Source organism: Tachysurus fulvidraco, chromosome 2, assembly GCF_022655615.1.
Source record: "Tachysurus fulvidraco isolate hzauxx_2018 chromosome 2, HZAU_PFXX_2.0, whole genome shotgun sequence".
Lineage (NCBI taxonomy): Eukaryota > Metazoa > Chordata > Actinopteri > Siluriformes > Bagridae > Tachysurus > Tachysurus fulvidraco.
The window spans coordinates 24,760,442-24,780,709 of record NC_062519.1 but is presented as its reverse complement, the minus strand read 5'-3'; the positions used below and the strand labels follow the sequence as shown (position 1 = coordinate 24,780,709).

At 36.6% G+C, this 20,268-nt stretch overlaps 2 protein-coding genes across 4 annotated transcripts; both read right to left on the bottom strand.

Annotated features, from left to right (window-relative positions):
* Positions 1 to 3,627: 3,627 nt before the first annotated feature.
* Positions 3,628 to 8,977, bottom strand: si:ch211-262i1.4 (thymic stromal cotransporter homolog). Its single transcript, XM_047804877.1, has 6 exons — positions 8,483 to 8,977; positions 8,355 to 8,388; positions 7,070 to 8,062; positions 6,752 to 6,835; positions 5,830 to 5,986; positions 3,628 to 5,257 (listed from the first exon to the last, which is right to left on the bottom strand). The coding sequence occupies exons 1-6, from the start codon at positions 8,597 to 8,599 to the stop codon at positions 5,212 to 5,214; spliced, it is 1,431 nt and encodes a 476-aa protein (XP_047660833.1). The 5' UTR covers positions 8,600 to 8,977; the 3' UTR covers positions 3,628 to 5,211.
* A 926-nt stretch (positions 8,978 to 9,903) lies between these two features.
* LOC113657882 (mitotic spindle positioning) lies at positions 9,904 to 20,268 on the bottom strand. Of its 3 annotated transcripts, none has more exons than XM_027170034.2 (5): positions 20,112 to 20,268; positions 13,649 to 15,890; positions 11,556 to 11,755; positions 11,288 to 11,326; positions 9,904 to 11,206 (listed from the first exon to the last, which is right to left on the bottom strand). In XM_027170034.2, the coding sequence occupies exons 1-5, from the start codon at positions 20,169 to 20,171 to the stop codon at positions 11,117 to 11,119; spliced, it is 2,631 nt and encodes an 876-aa protein (XP_027025835.2). In that variant the 5' UTR covers positions 20,172 to 20,268; the 3' UTR covers positions 9,904 to 11,116. The 3 variants fall into 3 exon arrangements, with proteins under 3 accessions (XP_027025835.2, XP_047666261.1, XP_047666260.1); XM_047810305.1 differs by lacking the exon at positions 20,112 to 20,268 and adding an exon at positions 17,827 to 17,948; XM_047810304.1 differs by lacking the exon at positions 20,112 to 20,268 and adding an exon at positions 16,800 to 17,030.

The following is a 20,268-nucleotide window of genomic DNA, read 5'->3' as shown; positions in this document are numbered from 1 at the left end:
GTCCCTGGAAACCTCTGAACTGAGACAGAGTCATCTGTCAACCTGGTGTAGACATTATCCTACTTAACATTTACAGATACACACACGGAGACGTGCCACGGAAAGTTCATGCTGGAATAACTGTGAGATGTTGTGACGTTTTCCCCAAAAGTCTCCATACATAGAGGAAATTAACCCTTTTTAGCAAAACATTTTTTGGATCATCTTTAAGAATGCCTTTGACAAAGGATAAACATAGAAATCATTCTCATGGCTGGATAGGAAGCTGTCATAAGGTTGAAATTAACTTAAACAGACACTATGCTGTGGCCAAACTGGGAAACAAAATTGGAAGAGAAGACTCTCTTAATCATGTAGAGGATATTCTATAAATAAAGTTACATTTTCTTTAAACTTCTTTCCCACACTGTACATGTCAAAGAACTGAAATGGATACGATGAACAGGATTGATTGATTGATTGATTGATTGATTGATTGATTTATTATGTTTTTTTCTGTCACAGTCATTGACTATCCAGTTTGATTAACAAATGATTAATGCTTCTAAAAAAAAAAAAAGAATAAATACGTTTGTTTTTATTTTATTTTTATAATTTTAGCCCACTTACACAATCACTAAAGCACAAACTCTTTTTCTTTTCCCACTGACCTCACAAACAAGGGCTTGGAGTCAGGTATCATTATGAATAATTCCACAGGGTTTCTAGACAGGTACCAGTTACGCACCTGACTGAAGATAAATAATGGATTATGGGGCAGCAAGAAAAACTGATACTTAAGTGTGTCTAAGTGAAGGTTTGGTAACAGAGATGGGAATGCAAATACCATGTCTAAATGAGAAAAAAAATGTTTTTACTTTAGGACTTTGCTATTTCACCTAATACTATATGCAACACTATTAAATTCTGCTATTTTATCTCTAAGTTCACAATTTTGTTTATTTCATACTATATAACTTTCTTCTATTCATGCTGTACCAAATTCCTAAATTTTTTAACATGTGAAATTGTGAGTAGTGCAGTGGTGTTATAAGTAACATTAACGCCTCTCAGCCCCAGGGATCCCTGGTTCAGTCCTTAGTAATGTCTCTGTGACAGCATGCTGACGTGCTAGTAGAAATGGCTAGTCCGAATTTCCCTTAAATTATAAATGAGTGTATGTAGAGTTGTGGCACTCTTTTTTGCGGCCAGCGTTCCTCTATTCGCATCCAATCAAATACAGAAGATAAACAAATAAATGTGTTTTAGTGCCTCTGAGCACATTTTATACTAAGTTTTATATTCTTCTTCTTCTACTACTACTACTATTACTCTAATTAGTATTAATATTATCAGAAGTAGTAGAATTATTATTTAAAACATGTTTCTAAATAAAAGTCCTTTTCTGTACTATTTTTTATAGGTCATTTTTAGCAACAGCTACAATTATACTGATTATACTTTTAGATTTAGAATTTAGATTTAGATTTAGTTCTAATTAAAACAGGTGGTGGTGTAGTCACCTCAGTTCAATCCAGAGTTTAGATTACTGTCTGTGTGGAGTTTCACATGTTCTGTGTCTTTGTGGGTTTCCTCCAGGTTTCATCTCATCTCCCAAAAAGATGACGGTAAATGGATTGCCATTGACTGAACAAGTGTGTGAATGTATGAATGATGCTCTGTGTTGGACTAGTGTGCCAGCAACCTGAGGTATTGGAACATAATATAAGAGGGGATGCCAACTACATGTGGTCTTTGAGGACAACAACCTCCAGTGTCACGCAAATAAAGATGGTTTTCCTTTTGAGTCTGGTTCCTCTCAAAGTTTCTTCCTCTTCTATCTAAGGGAGTTTTTCCTCACCACAGTCACCTCAGACTTGCTCAATGAGAATAACTACATTCATTTTTTACCGCTTATCCGAACTACTTCGGGTCACGGGGAGCCTGTGCCTACCTCAGGTGTCATCAGGCATCAAGGCAGCACGGAGTGCCAACCCATCTCAGGGCACACACACACACACTCATTCACTCACGCAATCACACACTACAGACAATTTTCCAGAGCTGCCAATCAACCTTTGGACCGGGGGAGGAAACCGGAGTACCCGGAGGAAACTGCGGAGGCACAGGGAGAACATGCAAACTCCACATACACAAGGCGGAGGTGGTGTGAGGCAAATGTGCTAACCACTAAGCCACCATGTCCCACAGAATAAATCCAAACACATTTAAATATAAGTCTAACATTAATCTTGAATTTTTATATTCAAGATTTTTGTATTAAATGGTTTGTATTATGTTTCTTATGTTCCATAAAGCTGCTTTGAGACAATGTCCATTGTTAAAAGCACGGTACAAATAAATTTTGTAAAAAAAAAAAAAAAAAAGAATTAGTGTTCTAATACAATATTATATAGTTCTTTACAAATACACTTGCAATCTAAAAGTGTTAAAACAACTTAAAGCAACCTCCTAGCTCATAATCACAAACATCTGAGGAGGATTTGAAGGTAACATTAGTTGTATTGCTTATTTGTTAGCAATGTTGGCCTTTAAGTTTGATTTGAAAAAATGGGAGCACTTCAAACAGGAAACATGTCGAGTAATCAGCAGATTCAGAGATAAAGGAGTGTGCCCTTTCAGTCAGAGCGAACATTTGTGAGAAGGCCTAGCTCTTAACCAAAGTTTTAGTTCATCCTAAAGGTGTTCAGTAGGATTGGGGTCAGGGATCTGTGCAGGACACTGGAGTTCCTCCACACTATACTCTTAATACCAATGTTTTTATATGCACAGGGTCACAGTCATGCTGAAACAGGAAATGATCTTCTCCAAAATATTTCTTTCTATCCTGTAGCATTAACATTGTACTTCACTGGAAGTCAAGAACAATGGCTTAAACCAGACGTTATCTTTTTTCACCCAAACTCTATTTTTGGATTTTTATGGATGGATTTTTTCCCTCCTGATGGGACGCTGCTTTCTTTAGGGTGACACCTGGTGTTAGATTTAGGTCATTGCTAATAAACACTCAACAACCACCTTACAAAATGGCCAACATAAGACCCTTACAGCTGAAACCAAACAGGATGTTTACAATAAAAGTACTACGTTTTTCTCTGTGTCAAATATTAGTGCAGTAGTAATGTTTCACCCTACTGAAAAATCCTAATTAGTCTAACCAGCTACAAGCCAAAACACAGGCCAGGCTGGTCAGACTGGTAAACCTCTAATAGTCTAATTGCCTTGCTGTTGTGTAATTTTAAATATAATTGTCTCCCATGTAAAATTGGTATCAGTGATTTAGACCGTGCTTTCTTTTTAACAGCTGACAAAGATGTTCTACACGGTTCACTGTCTTGGCCTGAGATTTGTCATCTTGTAAACTGAATTTTTCAGCAGACACCATACACTTTAACACTACATATGTGTTATAGTTTAAGGTTTGGCTTTTTTTTTGAAAAATTGTATTTGTCATTCACTCATTTTTTTTTGTACCACTTATCCTACACAAGGTTGGGGAGCTTGGGGCACAATCACACACACACACACACACACACACACACACGCACACGCACACGCACACACACACGCACACACACGCACACGCACACGCACACGCACACTAAATATATTTTGAGTGTTCAGGGGCTCAGTCCAAGGGCTGCCATCACTTTCATTCTGTCTACTGCACAAACTACTCCGGAAAAGAACCGGAAGTCTTCAAACAATAGTGTATTATCCATCATGTAGACATTATGCACCACTCTGAAGCAATCTTATGAGAAGTGTTTCACTTCCCTTTTCTAGAAAAGGCAATATGCCAATGCATTTCCAGCAAAGGATGACTTAGACTTAAATGTGAATGTTTTTTCTCCTTTAATTATTCATTATTTGTTTATTATTTTAAGAGATGAATGATGTAAACGATTCATATCTGGGGATGAGTTTTGTGCTGGTTCATACTCATTTTGTTCTTGAGCAGACCTGTCAGGTACATGTTCAACAATTTGTAGGCCATCCACTTTCAGCTCAAAACATTTCAGGCTCTGGACTTACAGTACAAAGCAGAAAAAATATTAAAGACTGATATTAAAGATTGATGTAGCATAAACCCCAGAGGCATTGAAACCCAAAATAGGATGATACAGAAAAGAGGTAAGCCTACAAAGCCTACAGCACTATGATATGACAAAAATAAAACAAAGTAATGGAGCCAAATGAGGAATGTTTTACACATTAACGGTGTAAAAAGATCTGACATGATTGAGCTTCGTTTCATTTTGTCACCACACAACAACTTGCAATTTTTGGATAGGGGTGTAAACGTTTTATATTTGATGTATAATTAATATGGTTCGCTTTAACATTTCCACACAATATTAAAGCAAACAATATTAAGGGCAGTGGTGGCTCAAGCAGTTAAGGCTCTGGGTTGATAATTGGAGGATTGGGGGTCAAGCTGCTACCGTTGGGCCTTTGAGCCAGGCAGTTAACCACAACCAAGAGAGTTGAGATATTTGAAGAAAGAATTTCACTGTGCTGCAATATAGGTGTGACATAATGAAGGCTTTTATACAGCATTCATGGATACTTTGTAAAATAACACATTGTAGGTCTCTCTTAGAACAGTTCATGATTAATGGAGGCAGCTTCCAGGAAGTGCTTCCACGCCACAAACAGATATTTTTCATACATTCTCAAAGAATTTGAACTTTCTGTTCGACCTTCAAACAAGTTGTCCACTAACTCTTAAAATCCTGAGTTTCATATTCATGATCAAGTTCACAACTAAAGAGCTATTTAAGTTTTAGAAGACACTTCAGTTCAGAAACCAGGGGAATCAGAAATGAAGAAGAGCTTCTGGAGTGTGTCATCTTCCTCTGTGGCACTCAGGAATCCCTGCCTAACTTAATTCTCAATAATTTAGGAACCTTTGTGAAGGAGCATTTGTATTGCAATCCAGAGAGTAATTAATGTCTAAGTTTGAGGAGTCTTTGGTGGAGTCAGTCATGTTGCATTATGTATACTGGTATAACTGGTGGAAAACCCTGTTGAATGCCCAGCACAGGATTTAAGCTGGTTCTGGTTGTCCAGATGCAGAGCACCTTACTTTTATATAAGCAATATACTTTCTACTGCGAGCCTCAAATTCTCCCCAAGCTGAACCAGAGCCACCTGACAAAATGCCAACAGCTGAAAAATGGTCTTATAGTGCACATAATATATTTCCCCTTATATAGTTGTGTACCCAGTTCTCTTCTGCCTGAACTTCAGGTATCTGCAAATAAAAAATCATAGTATTTGTTATAAAAGGATTTGATTTTTTTTTTTAACTTTTACCAGCATATCAAAGCTAGATACGTTGAAAAGAATTGGAGTGAATATCACACAATTTTTCACAAACATATCTTACATATCTTTACAGTTACTAACAAGAAACAATATATATATATATATATATATATATATATATATATATATATATATATATATATATATATATATATATATATTCTTTGTATATATTGGCCTAATAGACTAGGTAGAAAGAGAAATACTTAGAAAAACTACAAGCCATTAACCAAGCAAGCCATTAACCATTACCATCTTGGGCAAATTTGGGCAAAAGAGGCGAAAAATAAATCTTTTTACCTCTGGTAAATAATCATGTAAGCACTGCTATTTTCAGTCCTTTATATACTTTAGGAGTAAAATTAACTCTATACTTGTGCTTTAATAATTCTGTGTGCCAGAGCTAAAAATAAAAAGATAAAAAAAAAACTATTTCAGAGCAAAAGTGTTCCTATAATGAATTTCTGAAATCCTTTGGCTTAATAATGGGAAACTCACAGGATTGGTATGACGCTGAGGTAGCTGATGGCACAAGAGAGAAGGAAACAGAGGCCACTGCACCAGTTCAGAGTAAGAGGGTAAATAGATGTGAAGATCACCGTAGACAGAAGTTCAGTCACAGCCAGAGCCAACTGTAGCCGTCCAAATATGCATCCTAGAACAGGGATAGTACATAGTGATTTTTGTGCTTTATGTTTCTCACCTGTTGAAAGGCGTATATAATTTATACATAAATATAAATATATTTAGACAGGTGTCAAGTAAGTGCCAAGTCACCACAAGCCTCTGGGACAGTATCAGTGCATCTTGGAATATATTCTAAATCTGTGTTACAGTACAGTGTAGATAAATGTCATTCTTCAAAAAGATTAGTGTTTTAATGATGCTGGTTGGTCAGAATGTCCCATTGGTGTTCAGTTAGATCAAGTTCAGTGAGCTCAGTGAGCTCTCGTGCCATGTGGATGGGAGGAAACTTCATATGGATTTGCATGTGAACCCGAGCCAAAATCAATTTCTTTTAAATTGTCATCTTTATATTAGAGGATACTTAATAAACAGTAATATTTTACATGTTTGTAATAAATTTCCCTCTTAATATATCAATATACTGAGGTGCCCTTGAGCACCCCCAACTGCTCCCAGGGTGCCGCAGCATAAATGGCTGCCCAATGCTCCGGGTGTGTGTTCACGGTGTGTGTGTGTTCACTGCTGTGTGTGTTCACTTTGGATGGGTTAATCCCATATGTTGCAATATATCGATCATGTAAAAAAAACACAAAAAAAAACGGCTGTTTTCTTTAACGTAGTAACTTTCTGTCACATGTCAAAACCCTGAAATTATTTCACTGAAATATCATTTATATGTGGGGATTTTCCATTTGTCATGACTAATCTGCTTCTTGTTTCATGCTTCAGTTACCATATTGCTGTGCATCCAGGACTTTGGAAAGCATCGCTCGCAGCGTTGGCATGGGAATACAGGCAAACATCATTATCCCTCGTGCTGTTAGCCAGGAAACAGGTCCACAGAAAATGTTAGATAAGCATTAGTGGTTTGAGCAGGTTAAATGTCTCAAAATAAACGAGTACAACAGTGTAATTCATACACTGATCAAGTATTTATAAAAATATTACATAGATGATACAGTGTAATTATTAAAGTATAGTGTTATTATTTGATGTGTTTTAATCGTTCAAAGCAGGGATAAATTAAGTTTATCCTGTTCACCTCACTTACCCATGAAGTAAACCCAACTCTCCACTGTGAAAGCCATGATGGCCATTCCTGTACAGTTGGACACAATGCCGAGCAGAGACAAGGCCACATCTCCTAGCATGTCGGACAGCACAAGCACTCCGAGGAAGCTGCTCAAATACATGGCATTTGTGGCTGCGCTGCCATAACCAGCCCACACCGAATCCCAGCTCATTGGAGGCTTCAGCACATAGAGTGTGAGAACATTCTCTGCTCCAATCATTCCCAGATCAAACAGCAATATGGCTGACATCAACATCCCTACTGCTACTTTGTCCATCTTCTCACCGCTTGACAGTAGCTGCTCCTTCTCATCACACGTTTGTCTTAAACTGGAGAGAAGAAACACGGCGTAAAAAAGTGACGCTGCGCTGAAGAGCATGGCGGTCATTAAAAGGACCAATCCTTGATGTCCTAACTGGTACACGTACCCAGATAGCAGACCACCTAGAACTCCTGCGATACCAACACAGAGATCCACAACGTTGAGTTTTAAAGTGCGGTGCTTCTGGTTTGAGCTGAGTGACGCCAAAGCTGCCACACCAGCCCAGTACGCAGGAGGACCTCCGCTGAGGCCATATACCATGGAGCCAAGGAAGAGGAACTCCAAAGGTAGATTGTGGAACAGGAAGAAAACCAGAAAGCACATTCCCATGAGAGAACCCAGCTGAGGGGTGACCAGGAATACTTTAAGTCCCCGTCGGTCCGCGATGCGGCCTAGCGGTACGCTGGAAAACATGGCCGCTACTGCTGATATGATGGAGTGGATGAGAAAGAAGCTCGAAGAAGCCTCTTGGGCTTGGTCAGCATGACCACCTGATAATTTCAGTGAGCGATTGTACACTGTAAGGGTGAGAGCCATCTCAAAACAAGAGCTGCCCAGTTTGTGCATAACAACCAATGGCTCCACTAAAGTAAAAAAACTTGCCATTGTAGGTGTCCGTAAGATCTTGCAGTGTCTTATGGATGATAAACCTTCAAGATATTGTACAAAGAAGTGTGATCAAATCAAACATACCTGCTAGCCTGTCTTTTAGTGTTAGTATTAATAAATAATATTAGTATTTTGCTCTGCTTTTGATTCGTCTTATAAACAAGACTTTTTCCTCTATTTGTATTTAGATCTCTTATATACTCCACACCACTTAATAAATATATGTGTCTTCTGTACATTCAAGTAAAAAAAGATGCTTTTGTTGTTTTTTTAATCAGAAATAATCATATATATATATATATATAATTCTTTATTTGAGAAAACAGTACATACCTGTGCCATTCTCTTTGCCTTTTCTGATCTCCTTCTTTAAATGACAAGGAATGATAAAGGAATGAAGTAAAAGAAGCAGTTTATAGACTAAATCCCCAGAGCTGTGATACATAAGATAACAAACGTACCAGTAGAGAAGAAGGAAGTTTGTGAAATGGAAGTGAAATTGGAACTATGAGATGCGCTGTGTGTACAGTATCTGCAGAACATGCAAAATCTGAGACATATTGGGGAGATGCCAGCATTAGGACTCGTTATAGCCTATATGTTTTATGCCAAACATCTAAAATACACAATTCACTACACAAATATACAAATATCCAGAATTGTATAGGGCTGAGATTTATAATTAAACAGCAGAGCATGGCCAAAGCATGCTCAGTAAATAAAGTAATAAAGTAATAAAGTAATAAATAAATAAATAAACAAGTAAATAAATAAATAAATAAATAAATAAGTTGTTGCCATGTAATTATGTTCTTTATTGTATCAAAACTTGTTTTATTCCGTTTAAATATGCAAATAAGCATCTATGTATCTAATGTAAAACAAAATGGATAACATAAAAATAGAAATGCAAATTGATATAAAATGAAATGTGATGAATTTGGTTCTGAATATAGATTTTTTTTTTAAACGACCAAATTTTTTTTACTCTAGCAGGTTGTAAGGTTTATAAAATAAATTGACCTGTATAGGGGGGCACGGTGGGTTAGCGGTTAGCACGTTTGCCTCACACCTCCAGGGCTGGGGGTTCGATTCCCGCCTCCACCTTGTGTGTGGAGTTTGCCTCGGGGGTTTCCTCCGGGTACTCTGGTTTCCTCCCCCGGTCCAAAGACATGCATGGTAGGTTGATTGGCATCTCTGGAAAATTGTCCGTAGTGTGTGAGTGTGTGAGTGAATGACAGTGTGTGTGTGCCCTGTGATGGGTTGGTACTCCGTCCAGGGAATATGCCTGAGATAGGCACAGGCTCCCCGTGACCCGAGAAGTTCGGATAAGCGGTAGAAAATGAATGAATGAATTGACCTGTATATCATAATGACACAATAGAAGTCTAGATATTTTGTACTGTGGGATATATGACATGAACTCGGACATCTCTGCACATCACATCATGGATTTTAGCACAGCATATATGGCATAGAAACACACACTATATCATGACAGTTTATTTTTTATATATTCTCCCATTTCGTTCCTATACAATTAAATACTATTTTCATTGTATGTAATTCCATTCTTAGTCTATTTTTATCCTATATGATATTTTATGACACAGATGGTCAAAAAAAGAATTTCACTGCATGTCGTAATGTGTATGATTGTCTAAGTGACCAACAAAGTCTTAATTTGATCATTAAAAATAAATAAATAAATAAATAAATATGTTAAGTTTTGACATTTTTATTACTACAGTTTAAAAGTTTTAAAGTTTTTTTTTTGTTGTTGTTTTTTTACAGTTTTTTTAAATACTTGGTTGTATTATCTTGCTTTAAGGTGATTTTATTATGACGCCTATTTCATATAAAGTGCAATAAAGACCAAAGATTGTAGGTTCAAAATTTAATTTTATTCCAACTCATCAAATCTTCATTCATGAATACAAATATCACATCAGTGTTTTTAGACTAAGGCACTGATTAATATATTGCTGTAGATTCATTCATTCACTTTTGTTTAGAAAGAGACACCGGATATGATTTTGGATGCAAATAAATCCTGTATAAATCCTGTTAAATTTCATTTAAACATTTTTTAAAGGACAGATTCTTTCTCCACTTGTTACGTACTTACACTGTGTCATGTTATTGCATTTATCCTAAATGGAGATGACTCCTCTCCTGAATCCCTTCCCTTGGTCGCTTCCTCTACTGTTCATTTATATGAGTGCATGTGTCATTTACATCCTTTGTTGGTTATAAATTAATCTATAGTTAATGAACACAGGTTAAAGAGCTGAAAGACTTGTTCCAGCCTTGCAAAACATGATCTGAGGTGACACATTAGACAGCCTACTCAAGAGCTGCTGGATGATAAATTCTATCTTACTGAGGAGTTTTTTTCTGTTAAGAGTCAGCTTATGCAACACTTATTTATCTTGGGGATTGTAATTATTATATTATATTAAATGGAACTTAAAACCTTGGTTTCTGTTTGTAAGTAAGCAACACACGCTCCTGATCACAAGTGAAATTTACATTAAAAAAAAAAGCCTGACTTTCTACTAAAACATAATAATAAAATCAGTGCGACGTCTTCATAATTAAAAAAATATAATGACTATTTTGTAAGACAGACTCTTAGACTTTTTGATGTTTTCATTTATGATTATAAGTTGTTGGGTTGTTGTTTTTTTTTTTAAATCTGAAACACGTTTGAAACCTTAATTTTTTTTATATTTGCTGGTAATACTGATGACTTAGTGAACATTTATTTACACTTACTTCAAACTGCAGTATTTTATACCACTTTGCCCAACATCAAGCAATGATCAGGTAATGATTGTTAAATATTCAGTAAAAATAATTTCTGGCATTTATAGAAGCCATAATCCACACCAGGACAGTTTTCTGCATTTCCAAATGGCCTTCATAATTCATGTTGTCTCTATAGTTAAGAGCTATTAAAGGGTGGCGCCAACACCCAAGTACAAGATGTCAGTTAGATCCAGCCGGTCCAGTTAATCAAGTCTGGATATCATTGCTTTTAGCATTAATATTAAGATCTATGTATATTTTCCACTTGCACAGCATGTCCAGACTTAGTTGTTCTCTTCATTGGCGTATACACCAGCTTCCCAGCGCAGAGCCCTTGTGTTTTTGTGCCGTATTACTCGAGTCACTTCTACAACCTGCAGGAAAGAAACAGTCACAAATGAGGAAGTGCAGGTCTAGACATATGTTACGTGATAGATAAGGACCAGACCTCTTACCTCGTTGTTAATGTCATCAACAGGCTGTATTCCAGCATACTAGAAAACAAGACCGAGCCAAAGTTTAACACTCAGGGATAAAAATACTGGGAATTTTTAGCATTTAATCATATACTGGTTAATTTCTATCTTTTTAGCTCAATATAGTTGAGTCTGATCAGATTCTATGTGCGCTGTTGATGCAGTCAGTGGTAAGTCATAATGCAAGAGATTTCGAGCTATAACTCTTTGGGAACTTGCATGAACTTTGAATAGCTTGTTCACTCACAGAGCTCTCCTCAAGCTTCAATCTGACTCGCCTTTCCTCAAAGTCATCCAGCAGTGTCTTTGTCAGCCCCTTGTGGGAGGAGGCTTCAGTTAATGGACTAGAAGGAAGAGTAGAAACTGTCTTATGGACTGCGGTGGTCGTGTGCTTTGGACCACTCCATGGTTGGGCAGTCATGATGGAGGACAGTTTTGAAGGAGGGCCTGTGGAAGAGCAATATGTATATAATATATATAATGTCTTGTACACTCATCTTTATGAGATCAATAATTAACCTTTTGATGTTGCCTTGTTCCTCATTCACCTTGTATGTGATCAAAGTTCAGAAACTATTTAGGTAAGTTATTTTGTCTCATCCTGCAATGATGACATCCATAAACAACAAAGCCAATGGTTAATCATTTACCTGCAGTAAAACTGTGTTAAACAGAAATACTAGCCACATATACAGACCTCTCCAAAGGTATTTGAACAGCAAGACCAATCCCATGTTTTTGATAATTACTGAGGCAATTTTGATTTGAGATCAACAGAAGAATATGAAACTGTAGATCAGAATTTCATCATTCATTTCCTGATATTTAGATCTAGACAACCTATTACATGGCACCTTTGGTGGAAGATCATCCAGTGTTTAGTTGAGCAAAAGTATAGGAACATATAATCTAAATCTAAGTAAATAAATAAATAGTAATTACTACTTAATATTTGGTTAAATATATTTCGCTTGCATTAACTGCATCTAGCTGCTGACCCACTGACATCAGCAATCTGTTATAGTTATTATCTTTTTATTCTGTTATAATCTTTTTTTATTATGATTTTCCAGGTTTGTTTGGCAGTTTCATTTGGGGACTGGGGGCTAATGTTCAGTCTCCTCTTTAGGAGGTGAAATGATCCTCAGCTGAGTTAAGGGCTGGTGACTTGAATTGAACGGTCTAAAACTTTTCATTTTTTCCATTGATTAGGTTTGTTGTATTGGTAGTATGTCTTGGGTCATGAACCTCCTCACAATTAGACTGGATGCATTTCTCTGTAAATTGGCAGACAGAATATTTCTACAGTTAATGAGTTAATTCATCAATAAAGATTAGTTCCACAAGCAACCATGCAAGCCCAAGCCATGACACTTTTGTAAGAGGTTCATCTTAGTTCCAGAACATTTGTGGTTCATCTCTGTATTTCTTTGAGAATTCTAGTCTGGCCTTCTGATTCTTACTGCTCATAATGAGTGGTTTGCATCTTTGCATCTTTCTGCTCTATTTTCTCTCTATTTATGCTCTCAAATTCTTCTTCAAATGGTGGGTTATGATACCTTCACTCCTGCCCAATGGAGGTTATTGATGATGTCACAGATTGTTGATTGTTTTTTTCACATCTCTCACAGTGTTCCCTGTTGCAATACTCCTTGGCCAACTTATTTGATCTGTGGTTGTTAGTGTGTTAGTAGGCTCTTTCGTTTTTAGTTGTATTGGCTAATCTCAGTTCTTGTGCATTGGCTCTGTTCTTAATCTATCTGTTGGATTTTAACAATTTCTGTGAAGAAATGCAGTCCTGACAGGTGAAAACCTGGTATAAAAGGACACTCAGATGTATTAACTGTTTAAATAGTCAGGGCATTTTGACTAACGGCACATCTGGGCAACAAAAAAACGGTCAGTCGTTTGTTCCAATATTTCTGATCACATGAGAAATTGATGGGTTTAAACAAAAGGTGCCGTTTTAAGTGTTTCAGAAAATTGGTTACCTAGTGTGAAAAATGGAAGTACAGTTTACAATATGTGTTTAAATGACATTTTAAGAAGAATATAATTTTCATATAAATGTTAACATAATCTTAGCTTAATCCTGTTATTACTCCTTGATATTTCCGTGTTTAAATTTCACAGTGGGGACTCGATGGATTTATGGCTGGTACCATTGGGTCATATCAGCATTCTTGTTTTTCTTTTATCTGCTAATGACCTTTTGTAATCTAATAAAGTGTGAACTTCCTGCTTCATTCACAGGCAATTCTACTATAACACCAAAAACTGTATTCATAACTCAAAAACACATAATCAAACTTGGTGAAGTTGAATAATCAATAGCTATACCTCTCTCTGCTGTACTGGACACAGGGGTTGGATCCACATGGGAACTGTAACTGGTCCTCTGTGTAGATTTTTGTGGTAGGATAGCATCTACCTCAATGACATTGTCATAAGAATTATTTTGGTCAACGTTCCTTTGCCCAGACACTTCATCAGAGTTGATAAAAGATGCCAATGTGGTTTCTGGGACATCTGAGAGATTGCTTGCTTCTCGTAGTTCTTGAAGCTCCTGCTCTCGTCTGAGGTTCTCCTCAATCTCTTTGCGGATTTTATCTGGGGCATTTAACATCCGGGGCCAATCGCTTGAGCTCTCAGAAAGAGATCTCCAATCTCCTGTAGATCTGCTACTTCTAACAGTTTCAGGTGGAACGGAAAGAGGATACGTTGTGCTAAAAGTTTTCCGTGATTCTTTCGGCTTATAATCCGCCATCCAAAATGGTTGGTTTGCAGTTTTTGTTTTAGAGTTTTCTTGTTCAACCAACTCATTGGTGAATGTTTCAAATGGTCTCTTTGGAATTTTTTTAGTACTTTCTCTCCAAATGATTGTCTCATCTGGGTGTCGATGAGGGCAGCAGGGTGAAAGAGGCTCTTCAGAGTGAAATACATCCCTTTGTTCTACATTCTCTGGGTTCTCTGTAACTGATGCATCCTCTGTAATAATAGATCTGCCAGTGAGATTTATGCTTGGACTTGTGCTCGAAGATATAATGTCTAATTGGTCTGATTGAGACCCAAAAGTTCTCTTCTTCTCACCTTGATTATGTTGACTTCCTCTGTCATAAAGGTCTGTGTTCTGATTAGCCTTTTCTATCTCACGTAGAATGAGTAAACTCATTCTGTTGGGCTCTTTTGCTTTCATAGGCTTTATTTGTGGCATTGGTAGGGACAGAATAGGCTTGGTCATGATCTCAACCATTTCTGATGTGTCTGGAAGAAATATACCTCGTGAACGCCTCAGGTCTTGCTCTCGTTCCTGAGCTATTCGGATCTCTCGCTCGATGGGCGTTTCACTCCCAGGTGTGCTGTCTAACATGGAAGGCTCACTGGATAAACTTCTAAATCTTGTAGAGTCTGTGTTGTTGTTGTTGTCAAATCCAAAGTCTACATAATCTATCAAGCTAGTTTGACTCCTATTTTTTAGATCCTCTTCAATAGACATTGCCTTATTCTTTCCTCTCTTCCAAGATTCATCCTTTAGGGTCTCAGATTTGCTAACATCTTTTGTGAAAGGTTTTGCTCCTGCAGACAATGATCGTCCCCGTAGTTTTGGAGAAAAATTTTCTTGTTGAGGATTATTCCGGAACGGGTTTTGCAGTGTGCTCTCCATCATTTGGAACTGTTTACGTGCAGAATTGAAGTCAATTTGCTGGTTGTCAATGGTGCCAGGCTCTGCTTCAGACTGTAGAGGTTTTGTGGTCACAGGGCTATAGCACAGACTAAAACCCTCAAGCAGACGATGCGGAGAGTTTGTAAGATCGAGGTTCTCCAAAGCACTCCACTCTTCTTTTAATACAACATTCTTTTTAGGTGCCTGACCCCGGATGATCTCCATTCGATCTATATTATCTGCATCATAGTCCTTTCCTGATGTGTCACCAATATGGTACTGGTAATCACCATTAGTCTCTTGAAACAGCTTCTCAGGTTTTCTGTCCTCCATGTAAGTCTGTACCTTAAACCTACTCTTCTCTTTTAGAGTAGATAATTTGGCCTGTCTCTTTGGTGAGACCATGTAAACTTCATTCTTCTCAGCTTCTGGGCTTGTTGGGTCATCCACAAAGGAGTAGAAACCCACATGAGAGTCTGTACTGCTTATGGAACTGGGGCTGTTAGGTGTACTAGGTTGCCATTCCTCGCTGGTACTGCTGTCTTCAGACACAGCCACTTGCTTGGCATGGACAACATCCACCAAACCCTCTCCATTTGTGACTCTCACAGAGGACTGCGTCACTGAGATGTTGTCATTGCTAAACGAATTGGAATCGCCGTTCTGGCCGAAATTCCAGCTCTTCTCTAAGGAATACGGCTCACTGCTAGGGCTCAGCAATGTCCGGAGGTCAGACTTCTCTAATTTAGGTGTTAAAGGTTTCATAACCCACAGTTTAGGAATGCTAGCCATGGTGATTGCAGATAATTGGTAGTCCTTATCAGTCACAGGGTCTTGTGATGCAGAAGCTTGATACGAGTCACTCAGAGTCCTCCCTTTCCATTGGCTATGTACATCGTGAGGACTGTTTGACTGTCTCTGTAAAATCAGGACACTGTTTAAATCTTAACTCAATTACTGACTAATTTCTGTAAGATTTTTTTCATTCCAATAATAACCTCTAACTTGATTTATTTAGTATTTACTCAGAGAGTGTTTTAAATATATACACGTAGTACATTTGACTATGCACTGCTAATGGTAACCAAATCGTATAAATACATGAAAGGCATGTCGTGAATACTTTTACTTCATAACAGGTAGTTCAGTTTTAAAGATGAAGCACATGATACCAAATAAAGGTGGTGTTAGAATTGCAGGAGGTTCAGCACACCCTTATTTAATCATTTACAATTTAAGCCTTCTTTTACCTTTAAAATAAAAGATTTCACTCAATGGGGTTTACATAGAAATCTGTACATAATACTAAAAAATTTGGGATTTAATCACAGATTTTACAGATTTTTAAATTTTGAATTATTTACAACAAATGAAATGTTCAAAATCTTGTTTGAATGTAAGTGAATGTGTGGCATTGACCACTTTAACCACTTTGTACAAAAGTGACAGATTTTCCTTTATTTTTCCTTTACAAATATGTAACAAATACTAAGGATGTAACAAATACTAAGGAACTCTGAACTTCATGTAAATATTTTACAATTCAAATGTCCTACTTTTCATTTATTATGTAATAATAATTTTGTAATAATGATCGTCGTTGCATTAAATTCCAGTTGTAAGTCATTCTGGATAAGGGTGTCTGCTAAATGCCGTAAATGTAAAATTCTAAAAGAATGTCCTAACTTCACTAGTGGTCTCTATATATATATTTACATCAAAATCCTTAAATAAATCATCTTTAGGGAAATCTTTTGTACATCATATTAGTTTGAATAATTCCATAAGTAATTAAAGTAAATTTAGTGATACATGTCTGTCTCTTACCTCATAACAATCAAGGGATTACACGCCACACCAGAGTCAATGCAATTAAGACTTGCTTTTACACTAAAAATTCTCCCAGTGATATGGACGAGACACTTGACCAAGCTGAATGTAGTCAAACTCTTTAGATAACACAGTCTGTCATGTGAGCTGGATTACGTAGTTTTGCGAGGCTTTAGTTAGCTGTCAGAGGGTGTCCATGCGTGACACAGTGGACTGTACACCACTGATAAACCTTTTGCACTTGTGCTTCTTGGAACCTGCCATCTACATGCACCTGATTGGACGAGCACGTTTAAAAGGGTTGTCCTGTTTTTTTCAAAACTTTACTACGGAGCTCTACAGCAGTAATGCACCATATAGATGAAATATTATATTGCCATTATGCATTATATTAGCTTCAATATAATGAAGTTGTATTGCTTTGGCATGTCATGGTGAAAAACTGACCTGGATGTATATTTTTCTACCAAAATTACTTGGATCTTGTTAATGACATAAATCATCAAAACACTCACGCATTGTATAGCTTGTTTAAATAAAAAGTAGAGAATTGATTTTCCCAGCTCACTGTAAACTTCACTGATCGATACATTAAACACTGCCGTAAGTAAAATCTTATTTTATGGCTAGATTAATCCCTAACTACTCCTTAACCTTCAGCATTCCTATCGTAAACGTTCTGAACTTTCTGAACGTGAATTTAGTCGACTTCGTAAAGTCCCTGCCTGTCACATGATTAATATTTATCCCCATCATATTACCTTTAAACTTAAACTAAGCATTAACCTATAACATTACAGACAAACATATGGGGGAATTATACATTATGCATAATATAGCATCAGATATCACTGTTATTGCTTTAATCAGTCCTTATCCTTATATTTTTTTCCTTATCAAACAACAATTAACGATGAACACTCTGCGTTTCACAATATTATAATCGCAAACTATTTCTAATGAAGCTCATAAAACAACGTGGCAATTTGTATAAGTCTGAAATTGAAAATCTCACAACACTCACCTTCTGTGTGTAACTAAATGAAGGTTATACAGTCATACCCTTTCCAGATCCTTTCAGACTTTGCTGTAGCAAATTTACAGACAAGTTCAACGAGTATATAAAGTCACGCCCACCATACAGACTTACAGTAAGTATATGAGACTGATAGATTAAAGGGGCTTTAAGTTTAAGATCAAGAGCAGCTGTTTAAACAACAACAACTTTAGGACTTTCCTGTATAATTATACTTCATTTAAAGAGAGTACCGAAATTCCAAAAATAAAGACGCTACATTCTAATGCATGTGAAATGTAGATGTTTTTTATATGATGTAGGGAACCACAAATAAAGGGCTGGCTCAATTCTTTCTATACTGATGAATTCGAGCGTATGCTTTTAAATGCTACAGATAGAATTATGTATGAATAATAAAATGACAAATAAATGAGGCCTTTACAATTGTAATGTGTTCCTCACTCACTCATTTTCTACCGCTTATCCTAACTACCTCGGGTCACGGGGAGCCTGTGCCTATCTCAGGCATCCTCGGGCATCAAGGCAGGATACACCCTGGACAGAGTGACAACCCATCGCAGGGCACACACACACTCTCATTCACTCACACAATCACACACTACGGACAATTTTCCAGAGATGTCAATCAACCTACCATGTATGTCTTTGGACCGGGGGAGGAAACCAGAGTACCCGGAGGAAACCCCCGAGGCACGGGGAGAACACACAAGGCAGAGGCGGGAATCGAACCCCAAACCCTGAAGGTGTGAGGCAAATGTGCTAACCACTAAGCCACCGTGCCCCCCTGTAATGAGTTCCTTGACATTTTAAATAAAAATTAGGGTTAAAAAGAAAAATGCTGTTTTTTTTTCTTTCTCTGAAATTAGCAATTAGTTAGATAGTAATTAGTAAAGCGTTTTCAATTACTCTATATACTTCTTAATAATATTTATACAATATGAGTAAAAAAAAAATATGCTTAGTCCAGTATTTCCACCAATGCTTGCTGTGAGTGACACAAATTATTATAGATAATGAAAAGAAAAAAGTGTCAAACTAAAAATGATTCATTTCATAGGTTCAGCTTAACAAACAATCTAAACCATAAACATAAAAATGTGATTTTGTTTAAAGCTGTTTTAAATCTTTAAGCAATCTGAGTATGTTTTTAAATACCAGGGTTTTAAACATTTTGACCTGTGCAGTAATTTGTACAAACTGCTGTGTGATCCGATTATATTTAATGAATTTGTAAGCTTTTTTAATGTTTTTAATTGCCATTGTTATAAAGACTAGCTTCTTCCAGAAACTTCTTAAAAGATTTCAGATGTTTTAGAGAAGCTCATAAGTAAAAGCTGTCCAAAAAGTATAGGGTAAATAAAATAAATGTCATCTAATAAGTAGACAATAACTATATCTTTTACATTATCTGTAGCACTAATTCTCCACAGGGAACCTAGAGTCTATCACAAGGAGGTAAGATAAACTTTCCTTAGGTAGAAAATTAAAATGAATGAATATAATGAATATGATGAGTATAATGAGTATGATATATACAATAAAATATATAGATTAAAAGCAGATAGTACAAGTGTATATTATTATTATTATTATTATTATTATTATTATTATTATTATTATTATTATTATTGTTGTTGTTGTTTATTATTATTATTATTATACCTTTTTAACAGTAGGTATTGTCACAAATTCAGGACATTACTTATTTGTTCATTTGGTTGTTTTTTGTTGTTGTTGTTGCTGTTATACAATTTTCCAATGTCTTGTTTCGTCCTAAAACTCATTTGCATTTTCATTGTATTCAAACGAGCATTTGAGTTTCTGTTTAGCTCCAACATTCTTTGGCAACATCGGCTGTTTGACTTGTATGTCAGCTGAAATTTCGTCTAACAAATCCTGCAAATAGCACAAATCCTGACATCTGGTGGAAGATGACTGGAATATAAAATATTATATACTGTATGCTATGACAAAGATGTGTCACAGTGTGAGATATGAGCACTGAAAATGTTCACTGGTCATTTATTGTCATTGTCATTTATTTTGTTAAATAATAGTGTCAGCTACTGTCTCCTGAAGTTACAGTACATTCTTATTGTTGTTTCAGAGGAATAATAAAGTGCAAGAAATACAAATTCTGCTGCCTTTAGTTCAGGAATCGACCCTTTTTTTTAAATAATTTGCACAAGATAAGTTTACTACATTCTGATATCTGATCAGCTCTTATAGCATGGTGTGTATAAATGTGTGTGTGTTTACATTTCACTTACCTTACTGCTACGCTCCAAGCTGTGGCACAGCACTTGCCATGGAGGTGTGTATTTAAACATGTCTCTGCTCTGCCTGCACTGTGTTATTCTTCAGAGAGTGTGCACCAAAGTACGTAGCTCCCTTCTGTGTTTGTCTGAAACACTCTCCAAGGCAGAA